Source organism: Ictidomys tridecemlineatus, chromosome 11 (genome assembly GCF_052094955.1).
Source record: "Ictidomys tridecemlineatus isolate mIctTri1 chromosome 11, mIctTri1.hap1, whole genome shotgun sequence".
In the NCBI taxonomy this organism is placed as follows: Eukaryota; Metazoa; Chordata; class Mammalia; order Rodentia; family Sciuridae; genus Ictidomys; species Ictidomys tridecemlineatus.
This window is the reverse complement of record NC_135487.1, coordinates 76,345,584-76,369,872: the sequence shown is the minus strand read 5'-3', so window position 1 is coordinate 76,369,872 and position 24,289 is coordinate 76,345,584. Positions and strand designations below refer to the sequence as shown.

General features: G+C 33.3%; 1 protein-coding gene across 11 annotated transcripts in view; it reads right to left on the bottom strand.

Annotated features, from left to right (window-relative positions):
* Positions 1 to 6,461: 6,461 nt before the first annotated feature.
* Ccdc18 (coiled-coil domain containing 18) overlaps positions 6,462 to 24,289 on the bottom strand; it is a 118,478-nt gene continuing 100,650 nt past the window's right edge. For 10 of the 11 annotated variants that reach the window (XM_078026747.1, XM_078026744.1, XM_078026750.1 and 7 more), the window contains one exon: positions 6,462 to 19,716. In XM_078026747.1, coding sequence (XP_077882873.1) covers positions 19,702 to 19,716 — 15 coding nt within the window. In that variant the 3' untranslated portion in view covers positions 6,462 to 19,701. The remainder of the gene's footprint in view (positions 19,717 to 24,289) is intronic. The other variant, XM_078026745.1, reaches the window with a different exon arrangement.

Sequence of the window (24,289 nt, the reverse complement as noted above, 5' to 3'; positions counted from 1 at the left end):
ATATTTATTATATCTTTCACATTTACTCTCCACACTTTTCCTGATTCACCCAGTATAGGTAGCTTATAGTCCTGCAAGCTCTATTCATGGTAAGTATCCTATATAGATATGGCCTTTTAATCTCGTATGCCACATTTTGTTGTACCTTTTAATGTTTATTTAGATACATGTATACTTACCATTGTGCTACATACAATTTCATGGTGCACAGGTTTGCAGACTAGAAGAAGCAATAAACTAAACTGTAGAACCTGGGTGTTTGTTTAGTAGGCTATCCCTTCTAGGTTTGTGTAAGCATACACTTTGATGTTTAACAATGACAAAATCACCAAATAATACATTTTTCAGAATGTATCACTACTGTTAAGTGACATATGACCATAATTCCATTTTTCCCTTCATAGCCTTAGTGCTATTACTGTCATATATTGTACCTCTACATAGATTATAAACCCCACAACACAGTGCTATTTTTTACTTAATTTTATTTATATATTTATTCATTTGGTATTGGGGATTGAACCCAGGGGTGCTTAACTACTGAGTCACATCCTCTACTCTTTTTGAGATAGGGTCTCTCCAAATTGCTGAAGCTGGCTTTGAACTTGAGATCCTCCTGCCTCAGTTTCTCAAGTTGCTAGGATTACAGGAATGTACCACTATGCCAGGCTATTTTTTACTTTAAATAGTTCTCTTTTAGAGACTTAAAAAGTAAAAATGACTATTATAGTTTTCACAAAATTTGGAGATGTTTTTCTAATATTTTTTCAAAACTTTGTCTTTGCTTCCTATCTTTTGTTTTTCAGGATCTCCAATTATATTCTCTTCAAGTTTCCTCATACCTTGTTGATGCTCTATTCATCTTTTTCCCAGAATTTTTATGATATTTTAGTCATATCACTATTTGTTTCTTCTAATATATAATCTGTTGTTCACTACATCCAACCTACTTTTCAACACAAACATTGTTGTTCCTATTCCACCCCTTGTCAGAGCTACCAGGATGTCCTTTTTGTCTCATCCTCCCTCTCCATTCAGTGTTAAGTGTATGCATGTGTGTTAACAAATATACTCATAAGGGACACCTCTTTCTTGTGTCTGTATTTGTTGTGACTGGGCAGCCTAGTATTATTTCTCCTGGTTCCCCAGTCAGGCAAGCCTCTAAACAAGGTTTTAAAAACATATTTTGAAGATATAATTCAACAGCAGAATGCTTACCTAGCATTTGTGAGACTCTGGATTTGATCTCCAGCACCAGAAAAAAATATAAAAGAAGTTTTTAGGGGTTGTAGCTCAGTAGTGGAGTGCTTGCCTTGCATGCGTGGGGCCATGGGTTTGATCCTCAGCACCACATATAAATAAATAAAAATAAAGATATGTGTCCATCTACAACTAATATATATATTTAAAAAAAGATTTTAAAAAATAAAATTAGTTTTTCTCCCTCAAAGTTCACTGTTTTGTCTTTCCCTATTGAACATGTTCAATGTTTCCTCTAGCTTCTTAAACAAATGAAGTACAGTTTTAAGGCTGAGGTTGTAATTCAACGGTAGAGTGCTTGCCTAGCATGTGTAAGGCACTGCATTCTCAGCACCACACAGAAATAAATAAAATAAAGGTATTCTGTCCATCTACAACTAAAAAAAATTTTTTTAAATAGACTTTTAACTATTTTAGTCCTTACTTACCAATTATATTGTGTGTATCTTCTCTGATTGATTTAAATTAATTTTCTCATTATTGGATCATATTTTCTTGCATCGTTGCATTGTTGATAATTTTGGATTGAAAACATTCTGAACCTTAGCTTATTAGATGCTGAACATTTTATAAATATTCTTGGCTCTTGTTCTTGGGCATGATTATTGGAAATAGTTTTACCCTTTAGGTCTTGTTTTTAATGTCTCTTAGGTGGTACTAGAAGGCAAATTCTTGAGAATTATATCTGATGATCTGAAAATAATAACTAGTGACAACACAGTTTTAGATTCAATGGAATAATTACTATACCCAAGGCTAGCATTCCCTTAACAAACCATCCCAGAATGCAGACTTTTAAATACAACAGACCCTAGAGATATACAGATGAAAAGCATAAATGACTTATTAGAAGTGATGGGAAAAGGAGGTCAATCTTTTTTTTTTTTTGGTACTAAGGATTGAATCCTAAGGTACTTTTGCATTGAGCTACGTCCTTTTTTTTTTTTTTTTTTTTTTTTTTTTGAGACAGGGTCTTTCTAAGTTGCTGAGGCTAACCTAGAACCTGAAATCCTCTTGCCTCAGCTTCCTGAATCCCTGGGATTATAAGCATGCCACTGAACCCATTGCATTGGTCAATCCTACTTCTCCTTTTAGCTTCTGGGCCTGTATATTCTAGCTTTTGGGACTAGAGGATAATCTATCAGTCAAAGCCTATACCACACCCAGTGAAGAGTACTCTAGTAAAAGCTATCTTCAATAGGATACTGAATGTTTAAGAGGTCATTCTAATTCTAACAGGTTGGTTGCTTCTAGGTGATGTGGCATATGGTATAAATAGTGGATCCTGGGAACACATGCATACTAGTGTGCCTCCTTTGCCACAGACGAGGACCGCTGGTCTAAGGTGATATTATTTGGACTACAATGTTGACAGCTGGTAGAAGTGTTGTGGGCAGAGAAGGCAATCCTATATACAGAGTATGTATTTCAGAAAGGATAGGCATAATAGGTTTACGATCAAGGAAAGGGCTTGATGGTTTCCTTGAAGTATGGCACCATATCAAGAGTCAGCAATAGTATCTGCTGTTGACACTCAGCAGGAGAGGTAGACAGATCCCTCTTGGTGAGAGGGAGTCAAGAAAAGAAGGAAATGGGGGCTGGGATGTGGCTCAAGCTGGGGGCTGGGATGTGGCTCAAGCGGTAGCGCGCTCGCCTAGCATGCGTGCGGCCCGGGTTCGATCCTCAGCAGCACCACATACCAACAAAGATGTTGTGTCCGCCGAGAATTAAGAAAAAATAAATAAATGTTAAAATTCTCTCTCTCTCTCTGTCCCCCTCTCTCACTCTCTCTTTATTAAAAAAAAAAAAAAAAAAAAGAAAAGAAGGAAATGAAAGGGATAAATAAAAATAGGAAAGGAAGAAGTCAAATTATTGCTGTTTGCAGATAATACGATCTTATATGTAGAAGATCCAAAAAGCTCTACTGCTGAGGGCCATTACCAAGTAGAAATGACGCATCGAAATTTCCTTGCCAAGCGTACCCCATGCTGCTTAGAGGACATTCGATGGGACATTGCATGCATGCTTTAATAAGGTGACCTTGCTCAAGGACCAAGGCGGATCCGGGTTTAGAGCTGATCAGGTTTGAGGAAGTAACCGGCTCCTTGAGTTTAAGGCGTTGCCAGTTTAAGATAATGGGTTTTAGGGAAGTTAGAGGTTGAAGATTATTGCTGGGATTAGGGTGTTCCTGTTGCTTGTTCCCGTTGAGTTCTCGTGAGATTAAAATGGGATTTGGAGAGAGCCTCGTGGAGTAGGTGAATGGTGCGGGAGACGGCAGAACGCGATTGCCCCTGGACCTGTGTGGAGGCGGTGTGAGAGCTGGAATAAAGAATTGCTGTTTGAACCTACAAAGGTGTGTGGTGGCTCGTGATTCTGGTGCCAAGCCAAGACATTGGCTTTGGCACTCTACCACAAAATTGCTAGAGCTGATGAATTCAGCAAAGGAGCAGGTTACAAAATCAACATACAAATATCAATAGCTTTCCTATACACCAATAATGAATTTGCTGACAAAGAAATCAGGCAAACAATACTATTTATAATAGCCTTAAAATAAAAACAAAAATCCCTCCAGATACAAACCTAGTAATAAAAGGAGGTAAAAGCTATAGAATGCTGAAAAAGACAAAAAGATGTAAAGACCTCCCATGTTCACTGGTAGGCAGAATTAATATTGTTAAAATGGCCATATTACTGAAAGCAATATACAGATTCAGTGCAATCCCTATCAAAATAAAAATGACATTCTTCATAGAACCACAAACAAAAACAGTCCAGTTGTCTGGAAGAATAAATGACCTAGAATAGCCAAAAGAATTCAAAGTAAAAAAAAATAAAAATAAAAAAATAAATAATCCTGGAGGCATAACAATATCTACTTCATACCATGGAGCTTTAGTAGCAAAAACTGCATGGTACTGCCATAAAACAGACATATAGACCAATGGAACTAAATAAAAGAGAGACAAATCCATACAGAGAAAGTTGTCTAATCCTTGACAAAGGTGCCAAAAACACACACTGGAGAAAAGACATCCTTTGAATAAATGAAAACTGGTTAAACACACATAAGGAATGAGATTAGTTCCTTATTGATCACCCTGTACAAAAGTCAACTCAAAATGGATCAAAGACCTAAGAATTAGATCAGAAACCATTTAACTCCTAAAAGAAAATGTAGGGTCAACATTTCAACATACAGACACAAGCAACAACTTTATTAATAGGATCCCAAAAGCTTAGGAAATAATACCAAAAATAAATGGAATTGTATCAAATTAAAAATCTTGTATAGCAAAGGAAATATTGTGAAGAGAGAACCTTTGCTAGCTACTTTTTTTGACAAAGAATTAATATCCAGAATATATAAAGAACTCAAAAAACTTACCAACGAAAACTAAATAAAAGCCAAACTCAGAAAATCAAGGGTCATATGTTTTCCTTTCATATATGGAAGGTAGAGAGGAAAAAGGAAAAGGAAGTAAATGGGGATCTCATGAATATTAAAGAACATTCCTTGGGCTCAGTAAAGAGACCACAGGAAGGCTGGAAGGGAAGGAAAGAATATTCTGGGAATGATACTGGCCAAATTATTCCTTAGACACAATTATAATGCACCAATAAAAAAAAGAAATGGTGCCAGTTATGCTGGTGCACAATTATAATACCAGTGGCTTGGGAGGCTGAAGCAGGAGGATCTCAAGTTCAAAGCCAGCCTCAGTAATTTAGTGGGCCTTAAACAATTTAGTGATACCCTGTCTCAAAATAAAAAATAATAATTAAAAAAAGGGCTGGGGATGTGGCTCAGTAGTTAAGTAGCTGTGGGTTCAATCCCCAGTACATAACAAACAAACAAACAAAACTAACAAAAAACTAAAGGAGGGAGTTCATGCTGAAATGAAAAGTAGCTTTAATGCAAAAATATACAAATGAATAATACTCACCAATAAAGATAAATGCATAGGCAAATTCTAAATTCTCTAATATTGTGATGATGGTACACAAATCACTTTTAACTCTTAAGAATTTAAAAGTATATTCAAATAACTATATTTGTTATTGAATGTACACATAAAAATGATGCAATTACAGCATGAATAACATAAATGTGAAGAGAGAAAAGTACAGAATGTATGTAATCAAATAATATGCTTAAAGTAAAAAGTTACAACTGTAAGATATTTTATGTAACTGCTATAGTTTGGATCTTGATATCCTGAAAGGTTTGGTCCCCATAGTGGTGCTGTTGAAAAGTGGTGGAGCTTTTAGAAAGTGGGGGCCCAGTGGGAAGTCTTTAATCACTAGAGGCCTGCTCTAGAAGGAAACTGTGAGACCCTGGCCTCTTCCTACTCTCTTTTACCTCTTGGCCATGATATCCCTAATGAACATAGATTAAAAAAAAATTCTCCAAACAAACAAACAAACTAGCAAACCAAATTCAATAACATACATCATGATCTTTATCCCATGAGACTTATCCCTGGGATGCAACAATGGTTATATACATAAATGAATAAACATGATATGCCTCATTAACAGAATCAAGGCTAAAAATATCAAAAGATGCACACACATAAAAAACCATTTGATAAGATTTAGCATTCTTTCATGATAAAAATGCATGATATAGAAGGAAGAAAATTAGGTACAGAAGAAATGCACTTCAACATAATAAAGGTAAAATGTAACCAAACCACAGCTAACATATTCAACAGTAAAACGTGTAAAGCTTCTTCTAAGATGAGTAAAAAGATAAGCTACACATTCTCACTTCCATTTAACATAGTTCTTAAACCTAGCCAGAGTAATTGAAAGAAAAGGAAATACTGCAAGATGCATCCAAATCAGAAACAAAGTAGTAAATTTGTTTGTTGTCATATGATATGATCTTATATATATAAAACTCTAAATACTACACACACACACAACCTGCTAGGATGAATAAACAAATTTAGTAAAGTTGCAGAATATAAAATCAATACACAAAAATCATTTGGATTTCTATGTAACAACAACAAATTCTCTGGAAAAAATAAAGAAAGCAATCCCACTTACAATAGCATTGAAAATATTATTTAACATTCATAATACATATGTAATATACATAAAATACTCAGGAATAAACTTAACTAGGGAGGTGAAAGATTTGTACAAAGAAAATTGTAAGAGAAGACATAAATAAATGGAAAGACAGCTCATGCTCATGAATTAAAAAAAATTTTTTACTGAAAATAATATGCAGGTTCAGTGTAATCACTATCAAGTATTAAAAGCATTTTTCACATAAATAGAAAAAGCAATCCTAAAATTTGAACCACAAATGATCCTGAAGAGTCAAAGCAATTTTGAAAAAAAAAAACAAATCAGGAGACATCACATGTCCTGACTTCAAACTATATCACAAAGCTATAGCAATCAAAATACAATGGTACTGGCATAGAAACAGAACCCAGAGCCCCTGGAATGCAAGGCAAATGCTCTACCACTGAGCATTTGGAATGCTAGGTCAATCATAGTCTCTACAGACCAATTTAATAAAAAGCAGAGTTAAGTTAGACCTCAGACAAGATTGTATGTACTACTGACATCAAAAATATGTTTAAAACTTTTGATCCTTTTTGCTGAGCTGAAAAACATGCTTTTGTAGATTTATGGCTACATATTAAGTACCAGCCTATGCTTATCTATTTAAGTAGATACCATATCTGACATGGCAGTCAACTGGCTAATTTCACTCTAGTTGAACATTCTCTACCACAATCATGGTATGTAATACAGGCTTGGACTTAATTTATGACTTGGTCTTCATAAGCCTCCATTTAGAGAGGCCAGTGATGGCACTTTGGGTCTCTTAGCAATAATGTCAGTTTACACCCTATATCTAATAGCCCTAGAAAAGTCTAGTTCCAAGGATATGAATTTTTAAAAATTGTTGAGATTCAATCACAAAGCACCCTGTTATTCTTCTTTATAATTATATTGAGAGCTTTCCATGCCTCTCAAGATATAGTGTATTGTGGAATTACTGTTCATAAAATCATGTCAGGTCTTTCTCCCACTTTTGGAAATATTCTTTCCTAAATCTGAAGGCATATTTCTGATCATGTCACACAGGCTCAGCTGATACTAACTCCAAGCTGACATGTTTACTTCTTCATTATTTCCAAATCCATTAGCTGTCCATCAGAATAAAATCCAAAGTAACTGTTCTCTACATTACTTATATCATTAGCCTGTTATTCATTTTGCTTTTTAACCATTTGCTCTGTTTTTAGCAGAATAAAATGTTCAGCAGCAGTTTAGAAAATTGAAGTCATCCATCACTACTGTATCACATCTCTATCAGTTTCCTGATTAGTATTAAGAACTGCCACTGAGTGCTGGGTGTGGTGATACACACCTGTGATCATAGCCACTTGGGATACTAAGGCAGAAAGAAGGACTCCAAGTTCGAGGGTAACTTGAGCAATTTAGCAAGGCCCTAAGCAACTTAGCTAGACCCTGTCTCAAATTAAAAAAAAAAAGGGGAGGGGAGGGGTCAGAGATTAAGTCAGTATTAAAGCACTCCAAGGTTCAATCCCTAGTACCAAAAAATTAACCATAGTAGTTGGTATTGCTTTGGCACCTCCTACAATTAAGTCACTTCTGATTACCTCTTATTTTATCCTCATTCAAATGTATGCTATCATGCTTCCCCAGGTTTCTTACACTCAGTAGTATAAATTCTTAAGTTATGTTAATTTTTATGTATCTAATCCTCATTAGAAGAAACAGTAATACATTTCACAGATGAATATTATTTTCCAAGCCTCAGTAAAACTGCTTAGAAAAAAAGTAAAAAATTTTCTTACATGGTCATAAATTTTCTTTCGATTGTCAGAACCTGACACTTCAGAATGCTTTAGAATGCCTTTTACCCAATTTCTGTTCCTATTCCTAGTTCTTAGCCCTATACCCATGTTAATAGGTACAGAAAACAAAATGAGACAATTATAGAATTACAAAACTTTTTGAGCAATATTGCCACCATTTTAAGAAACTTACTGATCTACAAAATAATATTAATAGCTTGATAAAGGAAATGGTATAACTTTTTACAAAATGCTTAAAGAAAGGTTATTTATTTTCACATATAAATATTTGAACCTACAACTTTAAACATTTTTTTAAGGGATATGGTCAGCAAAAGTATTATGGTTCTGCAAATTTCTGTAATGTTTAACAATCTAAGTTTATAGTTGGTAGTTTTTTTTGTGAATGAAAAATGAGCTTTTTGAAAAATGAGCTTTTTGAAATATGAGGGGACTGATGGTGTACTTGTTCTATTTGTTGTGTCAAAAATCAATCCACAAGGGGCTGGGGCTCAGAGACAGAGTGCTCGCCTAGCACGTGCAAGGTGCTGGGTTCAATCCTCAGCACCACATAAAAATAAATAAATAAAATAAAGATATAGTGTCCAACTACAACTTAAAAAAATCAATCCACAGGGCTGAGAATACAGCTCACTTGATAGAGTGTTGCCTTGCATGCACAAGGCATGGGTTATCCCCAACACCATAAATAAATAAATACATAAATCCACTGAACAATTTTGAACAATTTATAAAATCTAGAAATAGGGCTGGGGATGTGGCTCAAGAGGTTGTGCGCTCACCTGGCATGTGCAGGGCTCTGGGTTTGATCCTCAGCACCACATAAAAAATAAAGATGTTGTGTCCACTGAAAACTAAAAAATAAATATTAAAAAAAATCTGGAAACAATTATCAGCTATCATATATACATATATATATGTCATATATATATATACACACACAAAATATGTATACATATGTGTATAATAAATGTTAAATAATATTTTGTATATTTATTACATTTGTTAGAAAATACACTTTTTAATATAATGATTAGGAAAAAGATTCTCCTTTAAAGGCACTGACATAATATACAAATTTCCACACACATTCCCAAAAAAATCTAACCATTCAGAAAAACTGTTTTGTTTGATAATACTGGGAATTAAACCCAATGCCTCATGCATTCTAGGCAAACACTCTACCACTGAGATGCATCCCCAGCCCTTTAGAAAAACTGATTCATAGTAATCAAATTTACCAAAGATGGCTATTTAACTCCAAATGTAAAGCATTTTATGAGCAAAGATTTATACTGATCTATTACTGCATTCTCATTTTAGTAATGAAATTTGTGTAGGAAGCAAATGTTCACATAGTAACCATGGAATCATAACAAGGTAGAATTAATCAGACATATATTGAAAACACAAGAATATGCTCTCATTTACTATACATGTATCCTCAATATGGCTTTTAGCTGAAAAGTAAATGACATGTTTAGATTGGCTAAGTTGAGTACTTATACTGCTAATTTTCCCTCTGTGGCTAAAGTGATACGTGACAACAGGGTGAATCTGTAAAACATAAAGCATTTGTGGAGAATTCTAAGATATGCCTGGGAAAAAGAACTACCAAAAGAAGTGGACTTCTTACAGACATATGAGAAAGGGGGCTAGAATTACTGTTGTTGCTTTATATTAAAGGGAAAGATGTTTCTTACAGTCTAGCAAGGAAGATGTGAAAGTGTTCAAATGTACCATCCTCTCTTTCATCCAAATCTTTTAATGTGATCTCCCCTGTATTTATAACATCTTCCTTTCTGTCTTTATTTTCCTTTGATAGAACCTGGCATCTCTCCTCACCCTTTTGCTCCCCAGGTTTCCTGCCTTTTGTCTGACTTTACTTCTCATCTTTTGGTCTTAATGTAAAAGCAATTTCTTCCAGAAAGGCCTTTCTGACCTCCTAGATATGACACTCAAAGCATCTTATACTTTTTCATGTCCCTTATCCCACATTCAGCAGAAACTAAGACTACACTATAATGCAAATCTTACAAAAGAATAAATGTTTCAGTCTTGCTCTACCTGATATCTTTAGTGCCCAGCACTGTGCTTCCATACTGATTCTTAATAAGTAATTAGGATAAAGTTAAGCTACTTAACAGAGATCTTCAACATTGAGTGGCTTAAAAAAGAAGTTTATTTGTCACTTATGTAGTAGTCCGAGGAGCAAATTCCAGGTCACTTAGGCACCCACGTTCCTTTTATTTTGTTTTTCGCCTATGGTGTTTTCCTCATCCACATGGTTGAAGTTTGGTTGCAGGCAATTCCAGCTCTAGGGAAAGGGAAAGACCTTGGAGAAGCACATATTTAAAATTTTGATGTCCTGGTCTGAAGTGGCACACATCATTTCTGCTCTTGTTCTGCTGGTAAGAACTTAGTCACTGGAGGGCCTGTGAAATGTTATTATCTAGTAATGGGCCCAGCTAAAACTCTGTTATTATGAAAAGAAGAACTGATATTTGTAAAAAAATGAGTAGTCTTCACCACAGCATGGTTGTATGCTTTTCTTTAGCAATATACAATACCTTAAAAAAAGTAGGACAGTTAATGAGTTTGGTAGTTTCCTGTGTAACTAAAGAACTAGAAATCTTAGGATAATGAAAAGGGAATGATTTGAAGTCGCAGGCTATTATTATAACTAGGCTAATAAGAAATCAATAATAATAGCTGCTACCAGTTAACATTTATTATGTGTCAGGTATTATTCAAAGGGCTAAGAGTATACTGACTTGTTGAATATTCATAATTATTGAGGTAGGTACCATTATTCTGTTTTACATTTGAGTAAATAAAGGCACAGAGATTAAGTAATTTGCCCAAAGTGATACAGCAAATTAGAAATTGAGCTGGGTTCAAAACTGGTCAGAATTAATCTGGTTCCAGAGACCATATTCTTGACCACAGGATTACACTGCCTCAACGATAACAACTACTATCTTTGAGTACTTAGTCTATTCAGACAGCATACTAGTATTTCACATTTTTCACCTTATTTAATCCTGATAAGGATTTGATGCTTATAAAGTAGGTATTACTTTTATTTTACATTTAAAGCGCCTTAAATTTAGTTAATTATTGCTCGAGGCCATATAGTTTATAAAAGAAAAACAGGATCAAATCCACCTCTGTGTGACTGTAAAGTCCATTTCTTATGTTTAAATTTCTAAATTTTTTATTGAGGTAGAATTCAGTTATTGTAAGTATATAATTAAGAGTTGGACAAATATATACCTGTGTAGCCAACAACATAAGCAAGATATAAATCATATCTGTTACTCCAGAAAGTTTACTTCTGCTTCTTTCCATTAAATTCTTCCCGCAGAGGCGATCACTGTTCTGGTATCTATTATCATAGATCTGTTTAGTCTATTCTTGAAATTCAAATAAATGGAATCTTGTACTATTTACTTTTGTGTGTAGAGTTTTTTCTTTCAATATATCTTTGAGATTTATTCATGTTACTGGATATTAAGAGTTCATTGTTTTTACAGTATTTAGTTGTCTGAATATACCAAGTTACTTATTCATTCTTATACTGATAGACATCTGAGTTGCTTCCAATTTTTGGCTATGGATGAAAAAAGATACTATAAACATTAATGTTCATTTTTTTGGTGGGTATATATATTTTAATTTCTCTTGGCTAAATACCTAAGAGTAGAAATATACTGGATTAAACAGTAGATGCATGTACAGTATTAAAAGGAAATTCCAAATAACTTTCCAGGTGGTTGCAGATGTTTTACATCATTTGGCGTTGCCAATCTTTTTAATATTAGCTCTTCTCGTAGGTATTTCTTTGTGCTTTTAATTTGTGATTCCTTGATGATTGAAGAAGTTGAATACTTTTAAATGTGTATATGACCATTCCCATCCATTCTGGAAAGTGTTTCACTGTTTTCCCTGTTTAAAATTAGGGCATTTGTCTTTTTATATTGATTTAAAGTGAACTCTGAATTTTCACTTATAACTTCTGTCATATATATTTTAATAGCACTCATTTCATTATCTTTTTTTTCTTTTCATTTTCTTAATGGTGAGTTCTGATGAGCACAGTTTTGAATACTGATCAAGTCCAACTTATTAACTTTTTCTTTTCTTTCCTTCCTTACTTTTCTTTTGCAGTTCTGGGGTTTGGGCTCATGGCCTTATGCATACTAGAAAAATGTACTATCAGAGCTATACCTTCAGCCCCTTAACTTTTTCTTTTATAGTTAGTATAATAAGTGCTTTTAGGTCCTAAGATATGTCTCTTTGTCCTAAGTTCATGAAATTATTCTCATATTTCTTTTGTAGGTTTTATAGTTTTAGTATTTATATTTATGTCTAAGATCCATTCTGACCTAATTTTTATATGTAATATGAGGAGGGAACTGATTGAAGTTCTTTTTTCCCTATTGTACCATTATCATTTGCTAAAGACTTTTTTTTCGACACTGAATAGCTTTCACCCCTAATTAAAAATCAATAAAATAACTATATATTTTAACCGACTGTATATGTGAATATACTTTAAATTATATATGTGATAATATATGTAGTCTACTCTGTTCCATTACATATATATGAACTATCCTTTTGGTTCTGTTAATATTGTAACGTAATAATAATTATTGAAATCATATCATGCAAGTCTTCCAATTTTATTTTTTTTCAAGATTATTTTGTCTCCTCTAGGTCCTTGACATTTCCAATTAAATTTTAGAGTTAAGACTGTTGATTTCTTTAATTAAAAAAAGGGAAAACTTACTGGGATTTTTGTTTGGGTTTGCATTAATCTACAGATCAATTGGGAAGCACCTATCCATTCATGACCATGGTACATACCTACATCCACTTCTAACTTGTCTTGGCAATAAATTTTTACTGTATAAGTCTTCTTTTTTTTTTTCACTAGGTACTCCACTTTTGATGTTGTTATAAATACTTAACACTATTTTCCAATTGTTTTCTGCTTAAAATATATTTAATTTTGCATACTATCTACACCTTAAGAGCTTGTTAATAAACTAATTAGTAATAAATAGTTACTTCTCCATTTATAATTTGCCTCCCTTATATTTTTTTCTTACCATATTGTATTGTATAGTACATTCATATAATTGAAGAGAAGTGGTGAAAGCAGATATCTTTACTTATTCTCATCTTTTTTAAAAAATATTTTTTTAGTTATAGATGGACACAATATATTTTATTTTTATTTATTTATTTTTATGTGGTGCTGAGGATCGAACTCAGGGCCTCATACCTGCAAGAAAAGTGCTCTACCACTGAGCTTCAGCCCCAGCCCAACCTTGCTCTCATCTTAAGGGAGAAAGCATTAATTTTTTAAACATTTAGTGTAATGTTAGCCATATAATTTTCTTTTCTTTCTTTTTTTTTTTTTTTTTTTGGTACCAGGGATTGATTTACTTAAATAGTAAATCAATAAAAAGTCAAATAGTAAATTATTTAAACTTGGTTAATAGTCTTTGTCATAACTATTTAATTCTGCAGTTATAGTGCAAAAACAGCCATAGACTATTTTATTTTCAAGTCAGAAATGGGTCATGTGGCCAGAGGGATTTAGGAGGCTGACCTGTAGTCTATGTCCACAAGGGATATATTCTTTTCATGTAATGCTCCTGTTAGATTTTCATGTCATGGTTAATTTTGAGGTGTAAGTTTTTCCTCCTCCTTTCTTTACTGAAAAAGTTTTAAATTGATACTATTTCTTCTCCAAATGTTTGCTAGTCTTTACCAATAAAACTTTCTGAACCTTAAATACTTTTTTTTGGTGGTGCTGGGAATTGAACCCAGAGCCTCATCACAAGCTAGCCTCATCACAAGCTAGGTCACTGAGCTATATCCCTAGCCCTGGAAGTAATTGTTATGGAAATATTTATAACTGCAAATACATCTTGATCTACAGATAAAAGCTTATTTAGATGTTTTAGTTCATCTGTATTAGTTCCTTTCTTAAAAAAATATTTTTTAGTTATAGTTTGACACAATACCTTTATTTTATTTATTTATTTTTATGTGGTGCTGAGGATCGAACCCAGGGCTTCACATGTGCTAGGTGAGCACTCTACTGCTGAGCCACAACCCCAGCCCTGTATTAGTTTTTGTAAGTTGTATTGTTCAAGGAATTATTTCATTTCACCCATCAAAGTTAATGATGTAAAGATGTATTAGTATTCCCTAATTATACTTTCAAATGTCTGTAGGACCTACACTCATATCCTCTTTCCTTCTAAATTTTGGTAATTTATATTCTCTCTTGATTAGCTTTGTCAGAGTTTTATCAAATTTATTATTATTTTGTTTTCTCTATTTCCAACCTTTGTTCTTAACTTTCTTTCTTTTTTTTTTTTTCCTTCTTTATGTTTACTTTATGTTTAACTTGCTCTTTAGGGCTAGTTTCTTGCTAATTTTCTTAGGGTGGAAAATTAGATAACTGATTGTTAACTTTTTTTTTAACTGATGTAAACATTTAAAGTCATAATTTTTCCTCTAAAATCTACTTTTAGCTGCATCTCACAAATTTAACTGTTGTGTCTGTATTACTAATCAATTAAAAATAATTAAAAATACTTATACATTCTTTGACATGAAGATTATACAGCAGAGTTGTTTAATATTTGAAGGTTTTCTAGATAAGTTGTTATTAATAATTACGTTAATTACACTGTGATCAAAGAACTTTTTTTTTTATTGTTGGTCGTTCAAAACATTACATAGTTCTTAATACATCATATTTCACAGTTTGATTCAAGCGGGTTATGAACTCCCAACTTTACAGATTGCTGTATCACATCAGTTACCCTTCCATTGATTGACATATTGCCTTTCTAGTGTCTGATGTATTCTGCTGTCTGTCCTATTCTCTACTGATCAAAGAACTTTTGCAAGATGATTTGTCTTTTGAAATTCATAGTGACCTAAATTGTGGACCAGCACATGGTTTGTCAACGTTCCAGGTGCATTTGAAAATAAATGTGTATTATGTAGTTGAGTTGTTGAATATATTCTTTAAATATAAGTTGGTTGTCAATGTTATTCAAATCTTCTGTATCTTTACTGAATTTTTTTTGTCTTTTATTCTTTCAATTACTGAAAAATAGAGGTTGAACTCTCCCACTATGATTGTGGATTTTTCCATTTCTCCCTTAGTTTATTTGTTTTTATTTCATGTATTCTGAAGTCTGTTATTTGGTATACACAAATTAGGAATACATCTTCCTACTGAATGTATCCTCTTATCATTATGAAAAAATTTTTTTGCTTGTTTGTTTTAGGTAATGGGGATTGAACCCAGAAGCACTTAACCACTGAACTATATCCCTAGTGGCCCCTCCCCCTTTGAGACAAGGTCTTGGTTAAGTTGCTGAGACTGGCTTTGAACTTACGATCCTCTTGCCTCAGCCTCCTATGGCAGTGGGATTACAGGCATGAGCCATCACATCCAGCTGAAACAACCTTCTTTATCTCTGGCACTATGTTGTTTTTTTTTGAGGTCTACTTTTTTCAATATTATATGACCCTGAAGTTTTCTTAAGCTTGCTTTCTTATGCTTGTTTCCCTAATATATCTATTTCTATGCTTTTAACTTTAAATCTATTGGTGTCTTTATATTTAAAGTATGTCTCACTATTTCTGATTAGAAACTATCCTCCTTTGGATCACTGTTTCTCTACCTGAGGCTTTTTTTCTGTTTACTTTTAAGATAATTCTTTTTATTTTTGATTTTTCAAGATTTTCACTATTATATGCCTATGATTTTCTTTTTATTTATCCTACTTATGGTTAACTGAACTCAGATCTACTGGTTAATCCACTGGTTGTAATTTTTTCACCCATTTTGGGCTATTTTCAGCCATACTGCTAAAATACCTTTTTTCTCTGTCCTATTTTCTTCTTATCTTGTCTTATAGGCCTTAGATGCTCTGTTCATATCTATTTAACCATTTTCCCTTTGTTCTTCAAGAGATATTTCCTATTAAACTGTCTTCAAGTCAATTGACTTTTATGTCATCTCCAAACTTTTGTTAAGCTCATACTAGGGATTTTATAATTTGAGATATCATACCTTTTTTGGTTCTAGAATTTCCACCTGATTACTTTATAGTTTCTATTGGTTTGTTAATATTCCTCCCCATTTGTTCATTCAGAGTGTCCATATTTTTCTTGCACCTCTAAAAAATCTTTACAGAAGTTACATTATAATGTTAGCTGATTCTAATATCTGGATCATTTAGGGTTGATTTCTATTGACTGCCTTTTCTTTAGGTTATGAAGTAATATTTTTCTCATGTCAGACAAATTTTTGTTGCATCCTGAACACTAAACTGACACATAATAGTGATTCTGGAATTTTAAAAAGTATTATTTTAGGGCTGGGGCTGTAGCTCAGTGGTAGAATGCTTGCCTCACACATGTGAGGCACTGGGTTTGATCCTCAGCACCACATAAAAATAAACAAACAAACAAATAAATATTGTGTCCATCTACAACTAAAAAATATTTTTAAAAAGTATTATTTTGCCTTCCTTTAAATAGCACTGAGTCAAATTATGGCAGAACTTCTTAATCCTTTCAGGTTTGGGTTTTTCCTTTGCTAGAGTGAATCTATTTTGGCTTTGATTTAGTTCAATGGTGTGACCTTAACTCAATGGCTTGGTTTTATTTGTAAAATTTGGCATTTATGATGTTTCAACTACATGCTGAGGTACTCAGCAAGTTACCTGTGTCTATGGCTGGGTCAGAACTCCAACATTGCCCAGAACTTTGAAATTTCTGGTAATTTCCTTTCTACTCAGCCACTTAGTAGCCAGTTTTTAAGCTGTAAATTTTTTTCCATTATATGTTTGGTTTGTTCTTTGCAAAGGAGTTGAGGGAAACCCTCAGTCTTTGACTAACCTTTCTGAAAAGATTCCTTATCTCTGGTATTCTGCCTAAAAAATTCCACTGTAGCAACACTGAACTTTGATATATGCCTACTTAGCTCAGCATGATATTACCACAGTTTTAATGAATAAGTCTAGGCAAATACTGGGGGTAGGCAAATTGAGAGCCTAGGCAAATAATGGGGCTAACTGTGAATATTTCCTTTCTTTCAAGGATTACAGTCTTGTGCTTCCTGCAATTCCATGCCTGGAAAGAGCTTCATGCATATTTTGTCCAGTTTTTTAATTATGTAGGGCATGAGGGCAAGACTATTACCAATATTTCATCATGGTTGGAAACCTAAGTTTATCTATTCAAAGTGTATATTCTTAAATAATTTGTAAATTACTTCTATACTGGGATTCTTTATTGGAGAAAAATAGTAAATGAAAATAATTATTAATAATGTGGAAAAACATTAACAGGGGTTAGGGAGTAAGAAAACTGAAAGGATATGAAGTTATCAAATAATGAATGGGAATGCTGAAATATAAGATTTGAGAGATGAAGGACATGATAACAAGCCCCTGATATAGCCACAGGTATGGATGGCTGAACCACAGTAGTTTTTCTACATTTTGTAAAAAGGGAAAAGAATGATCTGATAACCACTATCATGATCTTTGATGGCAAGAATGGGTAAAAAATGATACAAAATAAGCAAACCAAAATGGAAATTTAAAAAAACAGAAAAAAGCAAATTGAGGAAAATCAAATTTAAATTTTTCTTCTTAAAAAAATAGCTACAGGGATTTGAGGGTATAGTGCAATGTTAGAACACATGCTTAGCATGCACAAGAACATGGGTTCAATCTCCAGTACCACCACCCAATCCTCCAAGGACAAAAACAAAACAACAACTATAGGATATCCAGGGAATTGTTGGGTTAACAGCAAAAAGTAAGATCTGTTGTAAGGCAAAGATGGAGATATAGATCTGGGAGTTATTACCATAAAGATTCTTATTGAAGCAACAGAACTGGATGAGATTATCTAGGAAGGACATGTACCGTAAGAAGGGAGGTACAGGTAGAAACCAAAGGATCCCAGTATTTTAGAGTCAGGCGGATAAAGATACTGAGATACTTAAATACTGAGAATGATGTTCAGAGAAGTTAAAGGCAAATATATTTGGTTCAAATTTTAGATGTTATAAGCTATATGACCATGAGAAGATAAATCTTTTTGTATCTGTTTTTTTTTCTTCTAAAAAATATGGTGATAAATTAAAAAATGGTGATAAATAAGAGAGGCAACTATCAAGTGGAATGTGAAAAGGACTAAACAAGAGTATGCAACATAGAAAGGCAGAATTTTTGACTGGTAGGTAGTACATTCTATTTTGTTTTGCTTTTTTGCTTGTTTATTTTAGGCTAGGGAAAGGATTTAAACATGTTTGTATGAACAGAAGGTGCCAAAGGGATGGGGCTAAAGTATATGAAAGAAGTCAGAGAAAGAAGCTGAAAGTAAATAAGCCCTTAGAGATGGGATGGAAGAAAAAGCTGAACCCTGAAGGTACATGTTTTTCAAGAATTAAGAGTCCAACTTAGAGTGGAAACTACAAATTTATAAAGGTATCAGATATACATTGTGACACTATTAATTAACACTAAGTAGTCCTGGAGTAAGAAGTGACAAGGCACATGGTAGAAAGACAGGGAAATAAGAGTGCTAGAAGAGAAGACTGAATCAGCAAGTGACTCTTTGGATCAATACACTAGTAAATAGCAACAAGAAGATAAAACTTTATTCTACTCCTGACAAATAATTACAAATTTTAAATTAGTGTTGTTAAAATAGTAATATCAATATACTAATGGTTTTAATGTCTAACTCTTAGAAAATATTAATCCCATACAACTTTTTAAGGATACATTTATATTCATTTATAAATTCAATATCTGGTATAAAGACATCAAGACTCTTGAGAAATTTTTAAATATGAAGGCTTAAACATCTCACCTTACTTGTGCTGCACTATTTTTATTCTATCAGAGCTAACTAACCATGTATATATAAAGTCATTAGCCCAAAGCTCATCTCTTGATACTTAAATTAGTTTCTTTAGAACATATTAACTTCTATCATTATGTTAAATAATTCTACCTATAAAACTAAAATAATAATCTATTTCATAAGTTGTTATGAGGATTAAATGAGTTTAAATATAAAGTGCCTAGAATAATATCTGATAAATAGTAAACACTCCACAAGTTACCCAGTATTATATAATTATGAACCTGTCACAGAATGACTTTTAAATTCATATTAACTTAAAAATTAAGTATTACTAGAAAAATAGCAAATAATATAGTAGTATGATTAAAAATGTAAATAAGTATTACACATTTTAACAATGATCTTTGCATAATAAACAAAGACAAAGAAAGCAGTAAGTTTAAACCAAAAAAAGGGTTAATGTTCTCTAAAAATGTAATTAACTTTTAAAAGAAAGGGCTTTCTTTAAAAAATTAAAATATAAAATTTATTCAAAAGCAATAAATAACAGCTTCTATGCAATATGAGCTACATATAATAAGTAAACACAGCACAGTACCAACAATTCCACTTTTTTCATCACGACATCTTCTTTTAATTACAAGTTTTCTCCCTAGAGTAATGCAAAATAATTGATTAATATCTGAAATATTTTTATGTTGATTTAACATTAAAAGTATACTATAATAGTCAGAAACATAATTTAAAGCAAAAATGAGAAATATTTAAGTCAACTGCAAAATAAGAATCAGAAAAAGTCAATAATAGACCACATGGATACAGATAGCAAGTAATTCTGGAGGAGTAGATGGGAGTACAGATTAAACTAAAGTGATTTTAAAACTCAAAATGGCATATAAAAGTAACAGATGTAGGCATCAGTGTCCTCTTATAGTTCAAAGGCACATGAAAAAGAAAAAGTCTTAAGGATACAAAGAAAAAGACAGATGTTTGTACGCACAACAAAGAAAAGTAGGAAGATAGAGGAAAAGGAAATTTAAAAAATACAAGTTAAATATTTTTATCATATCTTGGACTTTACCTTGGCTATGAATTTGAAAATATTATCCTATACCTAGGTATTTCCCTATATTCCTGCTTCATCTCATTTTTTGCCTATTTTTGCTTTCCCTATAGCCGATTTTCTCACTTCTAGCTTTTCATATGTACCATATTTTGTAAACTACGTACAACCCCCTTTTAGAATAAAATGAATATAAACAATACTTTTTTTTATAAATTCCTAATAAACATCCACTGTTCTAATAAAAAAATGATTAGAATAGTTCTTATTGTGAAGTCTCTGAGCTCTCTGAAATTGTGTTCAAAACTGTATAACTTTTTAAGTTCTGAGCTTTTCTCAGTTAGAAGCTCTATGTTATAGTCTTGATTGTGAATAGAATTGCCAAGATAGGAATATGAATTATTAACCATTAGAAAATTTGTATTAGAGCTGCAACAAAAAAGGAAACTAACATTAATTAAGCCCTTCTCATGTGCCAATTTCCATGTTTTTTCCATTGTACCAGGGGATTTTTTTTTTTTTTTTTTTTTGGTACTGGAGATTGAATCCAGGGTCACTTAACCACTGAGCCACATCCCCATCCATTTTTAATATTTTATTTAGAGACAGGGTCTCGCACAGTTACTTAAGTCCTCCCTAAATTGCTGAGACTGGCTTTGAATTTATAATCCTCTTGTCTCAACCTCTCCAGCCACTGGGATTACAGACATGCGCCACCACAACCAGTACTGTACCAATGGATTTTTGGAATGCATTGTAGAGCAGGGCTGCATTCTGAGCAGTTGATTTTCTACATAGAGCCCAACAATAATGACCCCAGCCTTTGCATTGCTTAAGGGCTCTTTACACAAATCAGATGATGAATTAAATTCTCTATAGACTTGGCTGATTTGATTTTTGACAGAAATTCAAGTTACAGCATGTGTAGGAAACAACTTACGATATCTCATGAGTAGTAGTAACATCTCATGACAACTTCAAACTAAACTTTTAAACTTTTGTCACTTAATGATTTTTTTAACAGTGCAGATTAAATTTGAACATGGGTGGGGTTGTGGCTCAGTGGTAGAGCACTTGCCTCCCATGTGTGAGGCACTGGGTTCGATTCTCAGCACCGCATATAAATCAATAAAATAAAGGTCCATTGACAACTAAAAAAAATTGTTTTAACATAGCAGATAAAGACAATTATTTAAAAAGTCAAGTATAGTAGTGAAGAAGTTAAAGACACCATAATTAGTCCAAAATTTCTATGGAGCTCCCCTTCCTTGGTGCCTGAAATTCCTGCTTATTTTTCTTAATGATTAATTCAGGACTATTCTAGGGCCTTTGTATAAGCACCATGAAAAGAGATGAATGAGTTCAGGCACAATTCACTAATCAAACTAACTACTTTCATATCTGTTTGGCATAATTGGTTTCTTCACATTTCATTTAAACGGAGTCTCTCTGGCTTAAAAGTTGTTTTTTTTTTTTTTTTTTTTGGTACTGGGGACTGACCCCAGAGATGCTGAACCACTGAGCCACATCCCCAACGCTTTTTTATTTAGCCACAGGGTCTTGCTAAGTTGCTTAGGGCCTTTCTAAGTTGATGAGGCTGGCTTTCAACTCATGATCCTCCCATCTCAGCCTCCCAAGCTACTGGGATTACAAGCCACCATGCCTGGCTTAAAAGAGTTTTTGTTATAAAGATATACATGTCTTTCTCTATATAAATTTATATATAGACATATATATTTATATATAAATTAAATATATATTTATTTTAATTGCAGATGGACACAACACTTTCTTTCTTTCTTTATCTATCTATCTATTCTTATGCAGTGCTAATAATCAAACTCAGTGCGCCTCACATGTGTCAGGCAAGTGCTCAACCACTGAGCCACAACTCCAGCCCTTAAAAGAGTTTTAAAATCCTCCCTGTAAATTAGAGATCAATGTAATGTCATACTTAATAGTGGGTATAATACACTGAAGATCAGAACTAGACTGCAGATCAAGTCTCAACACTCCAATTTTAAAAAAAAATCTCTTATTTTTTAAAAAATTTACAAGTGGTATACGTTTATTAAGGTAACATACATGTGAATGACCATGAAGTCATTTAACAGTAAAAGTAGAGCAAGTCAAAGTTTCATTCAACAATAGCAGTTTTATCTCTGAATTTTCTTACCTTCCATTAAAGGAAAAAAAAGACAAAAAACAAAAAATAGTGAAATTAGAGAAGAAAGAAATAGAGACCCATCAGAAAAAGCAGCAAGAAGATGTCTTCAATTACCCTTGCCCCTTAAGAAAAAGGTATAATATACAAGGAGCAGTCACTTGAAACCTAAAAAGTCAAGATGAGCATTTGTCTAGTAAACATCATAGAGATGAAAAAAATGGAGCAATGAATGGAGCTTTGAGCAACCCAAAGAGCCAGTCCTTTCTATCAAAGACAAAATTGAGCTGACAAAATTGTGATTGAGGCACATGAGGTGTAAGAATTCCACGTGACCTTTAAGTTCTAAGTACTGACTGTGGTTAATGAATTTAAAACTCAGTAGAACATCATTCAAAATAAACAAAACTATTTGAGCACAGAATTTAACTTTTGATTTTATGAGTCTAATTGGGTACAGAATTTTGAATATTTTAGTTTAGTACTAAGCTTTTATGATAATGGAATGGTAAAATTCCTTGATAAAACATAAAATGACAAGATATTCAAATGCATCTGCATATTCCAATAACCTACAGAATAAGTAATCATTCCATCAGTTGTGTATTAACTTTTAAGTTCTACTCTCCTAACCCCTAATTGACTAAGCAGCTTCAAGACCAATCTATTTAATCAGAAATTACTGAAGAGGATATAAACACAATCAATGTATACAGTATAGTACAGAGCAGGGACTCAGTTTACTCATGTGTAATAATGGGGACAATGACATTATTCATTACAATAGAAGAACTATTAGGTTTTCTCTCTGTGTGTTTTGCAAAAACTCAGTGTCTCGCACATGCCAGGCAAGTCCTCTACACCTCCAGCCCTACTAAGTACTATTACTTTGTACTATTAGGATAATAATAATAACCACTGCAGATACTATTACTGAGCTATTATAAAGATTAGGAGTTCATTTATGTTAATTATTTAGTGCCTAATATATAGTAAATACTATGTCTTGTTATGATCATAATCTGTCACTACATTTATCAAAATTATCCTGCACAAATTAGGCTTTGTTTCTACCAAAAATAGACCCTTACACACCTGATTCTAAGGGTCATTGGAATAGAGCAGAGGTTCTTGAAAGGAACAGTACTGACGTATAGGGAACATTCTAGAAATCTGTGAGGGTAGTTTGAGTTGTCACTAAATTGAAGAGAAAGGGAAATCCTGCTTCTGCAATGTAATAGGCAGGGACAAACAATGCCAGATCTGGTCCTATGATTTACAGGGTTGGTCCCACATGACAAAATTATCTGGCTAGTAACTCTATTAAACTTTCCTATTCTACCTATACCTCCCATTCTCCAAGTTAACTATTTCATATACCTTCTTTGCTTTTAAATCTCCAATGCCTTATCCTAACTTAGATAATAGCCCTGTTTATTAATCAATAAATTCTTCTACCACCACCAAACCTTCTAGTCCATGTGTTTCTATTCCCACATTTTTGCTCTTCTTCTTACTACAGTCAATAAACTTCTTCCTTTTTACTTAAGACCAGTCCCTCTATCTCTCTAATTGTATCTTTTTTGGTCACTGTTTTTCATGGTATTGAGGACTGGACTGGAGGCAGAACTGCCACATGCTAGGCAAGGCTCACAGTGAGCTATATTCTCAACCCTTTTTAAAATTTTGAGACAAAGTCTTGCTAAATTATGCAGGCTGGCCTTGATTTTGCAATCCTCCAGCCTCAGCCTTCCAAATAGCCAGGATTACAGGCATGTGTCATCACACCCAGCTAAATCTAAAGTTGTTTGTTTGTTTTGGTACCAGGGATTGAACCCAGAACCCATAGGCACTTAACCACTGAGCTACATTCCCAGCCACTTTTTATTTTAAGACAGGGTCTCAATAAGTTGTTGAGGCTGGTTTTGAATTTGCAATCCTCCTGCCTCAGCCTCCCAGGCTCCTGGCATTATAGACACTTGGCTCTCATTCGATTTT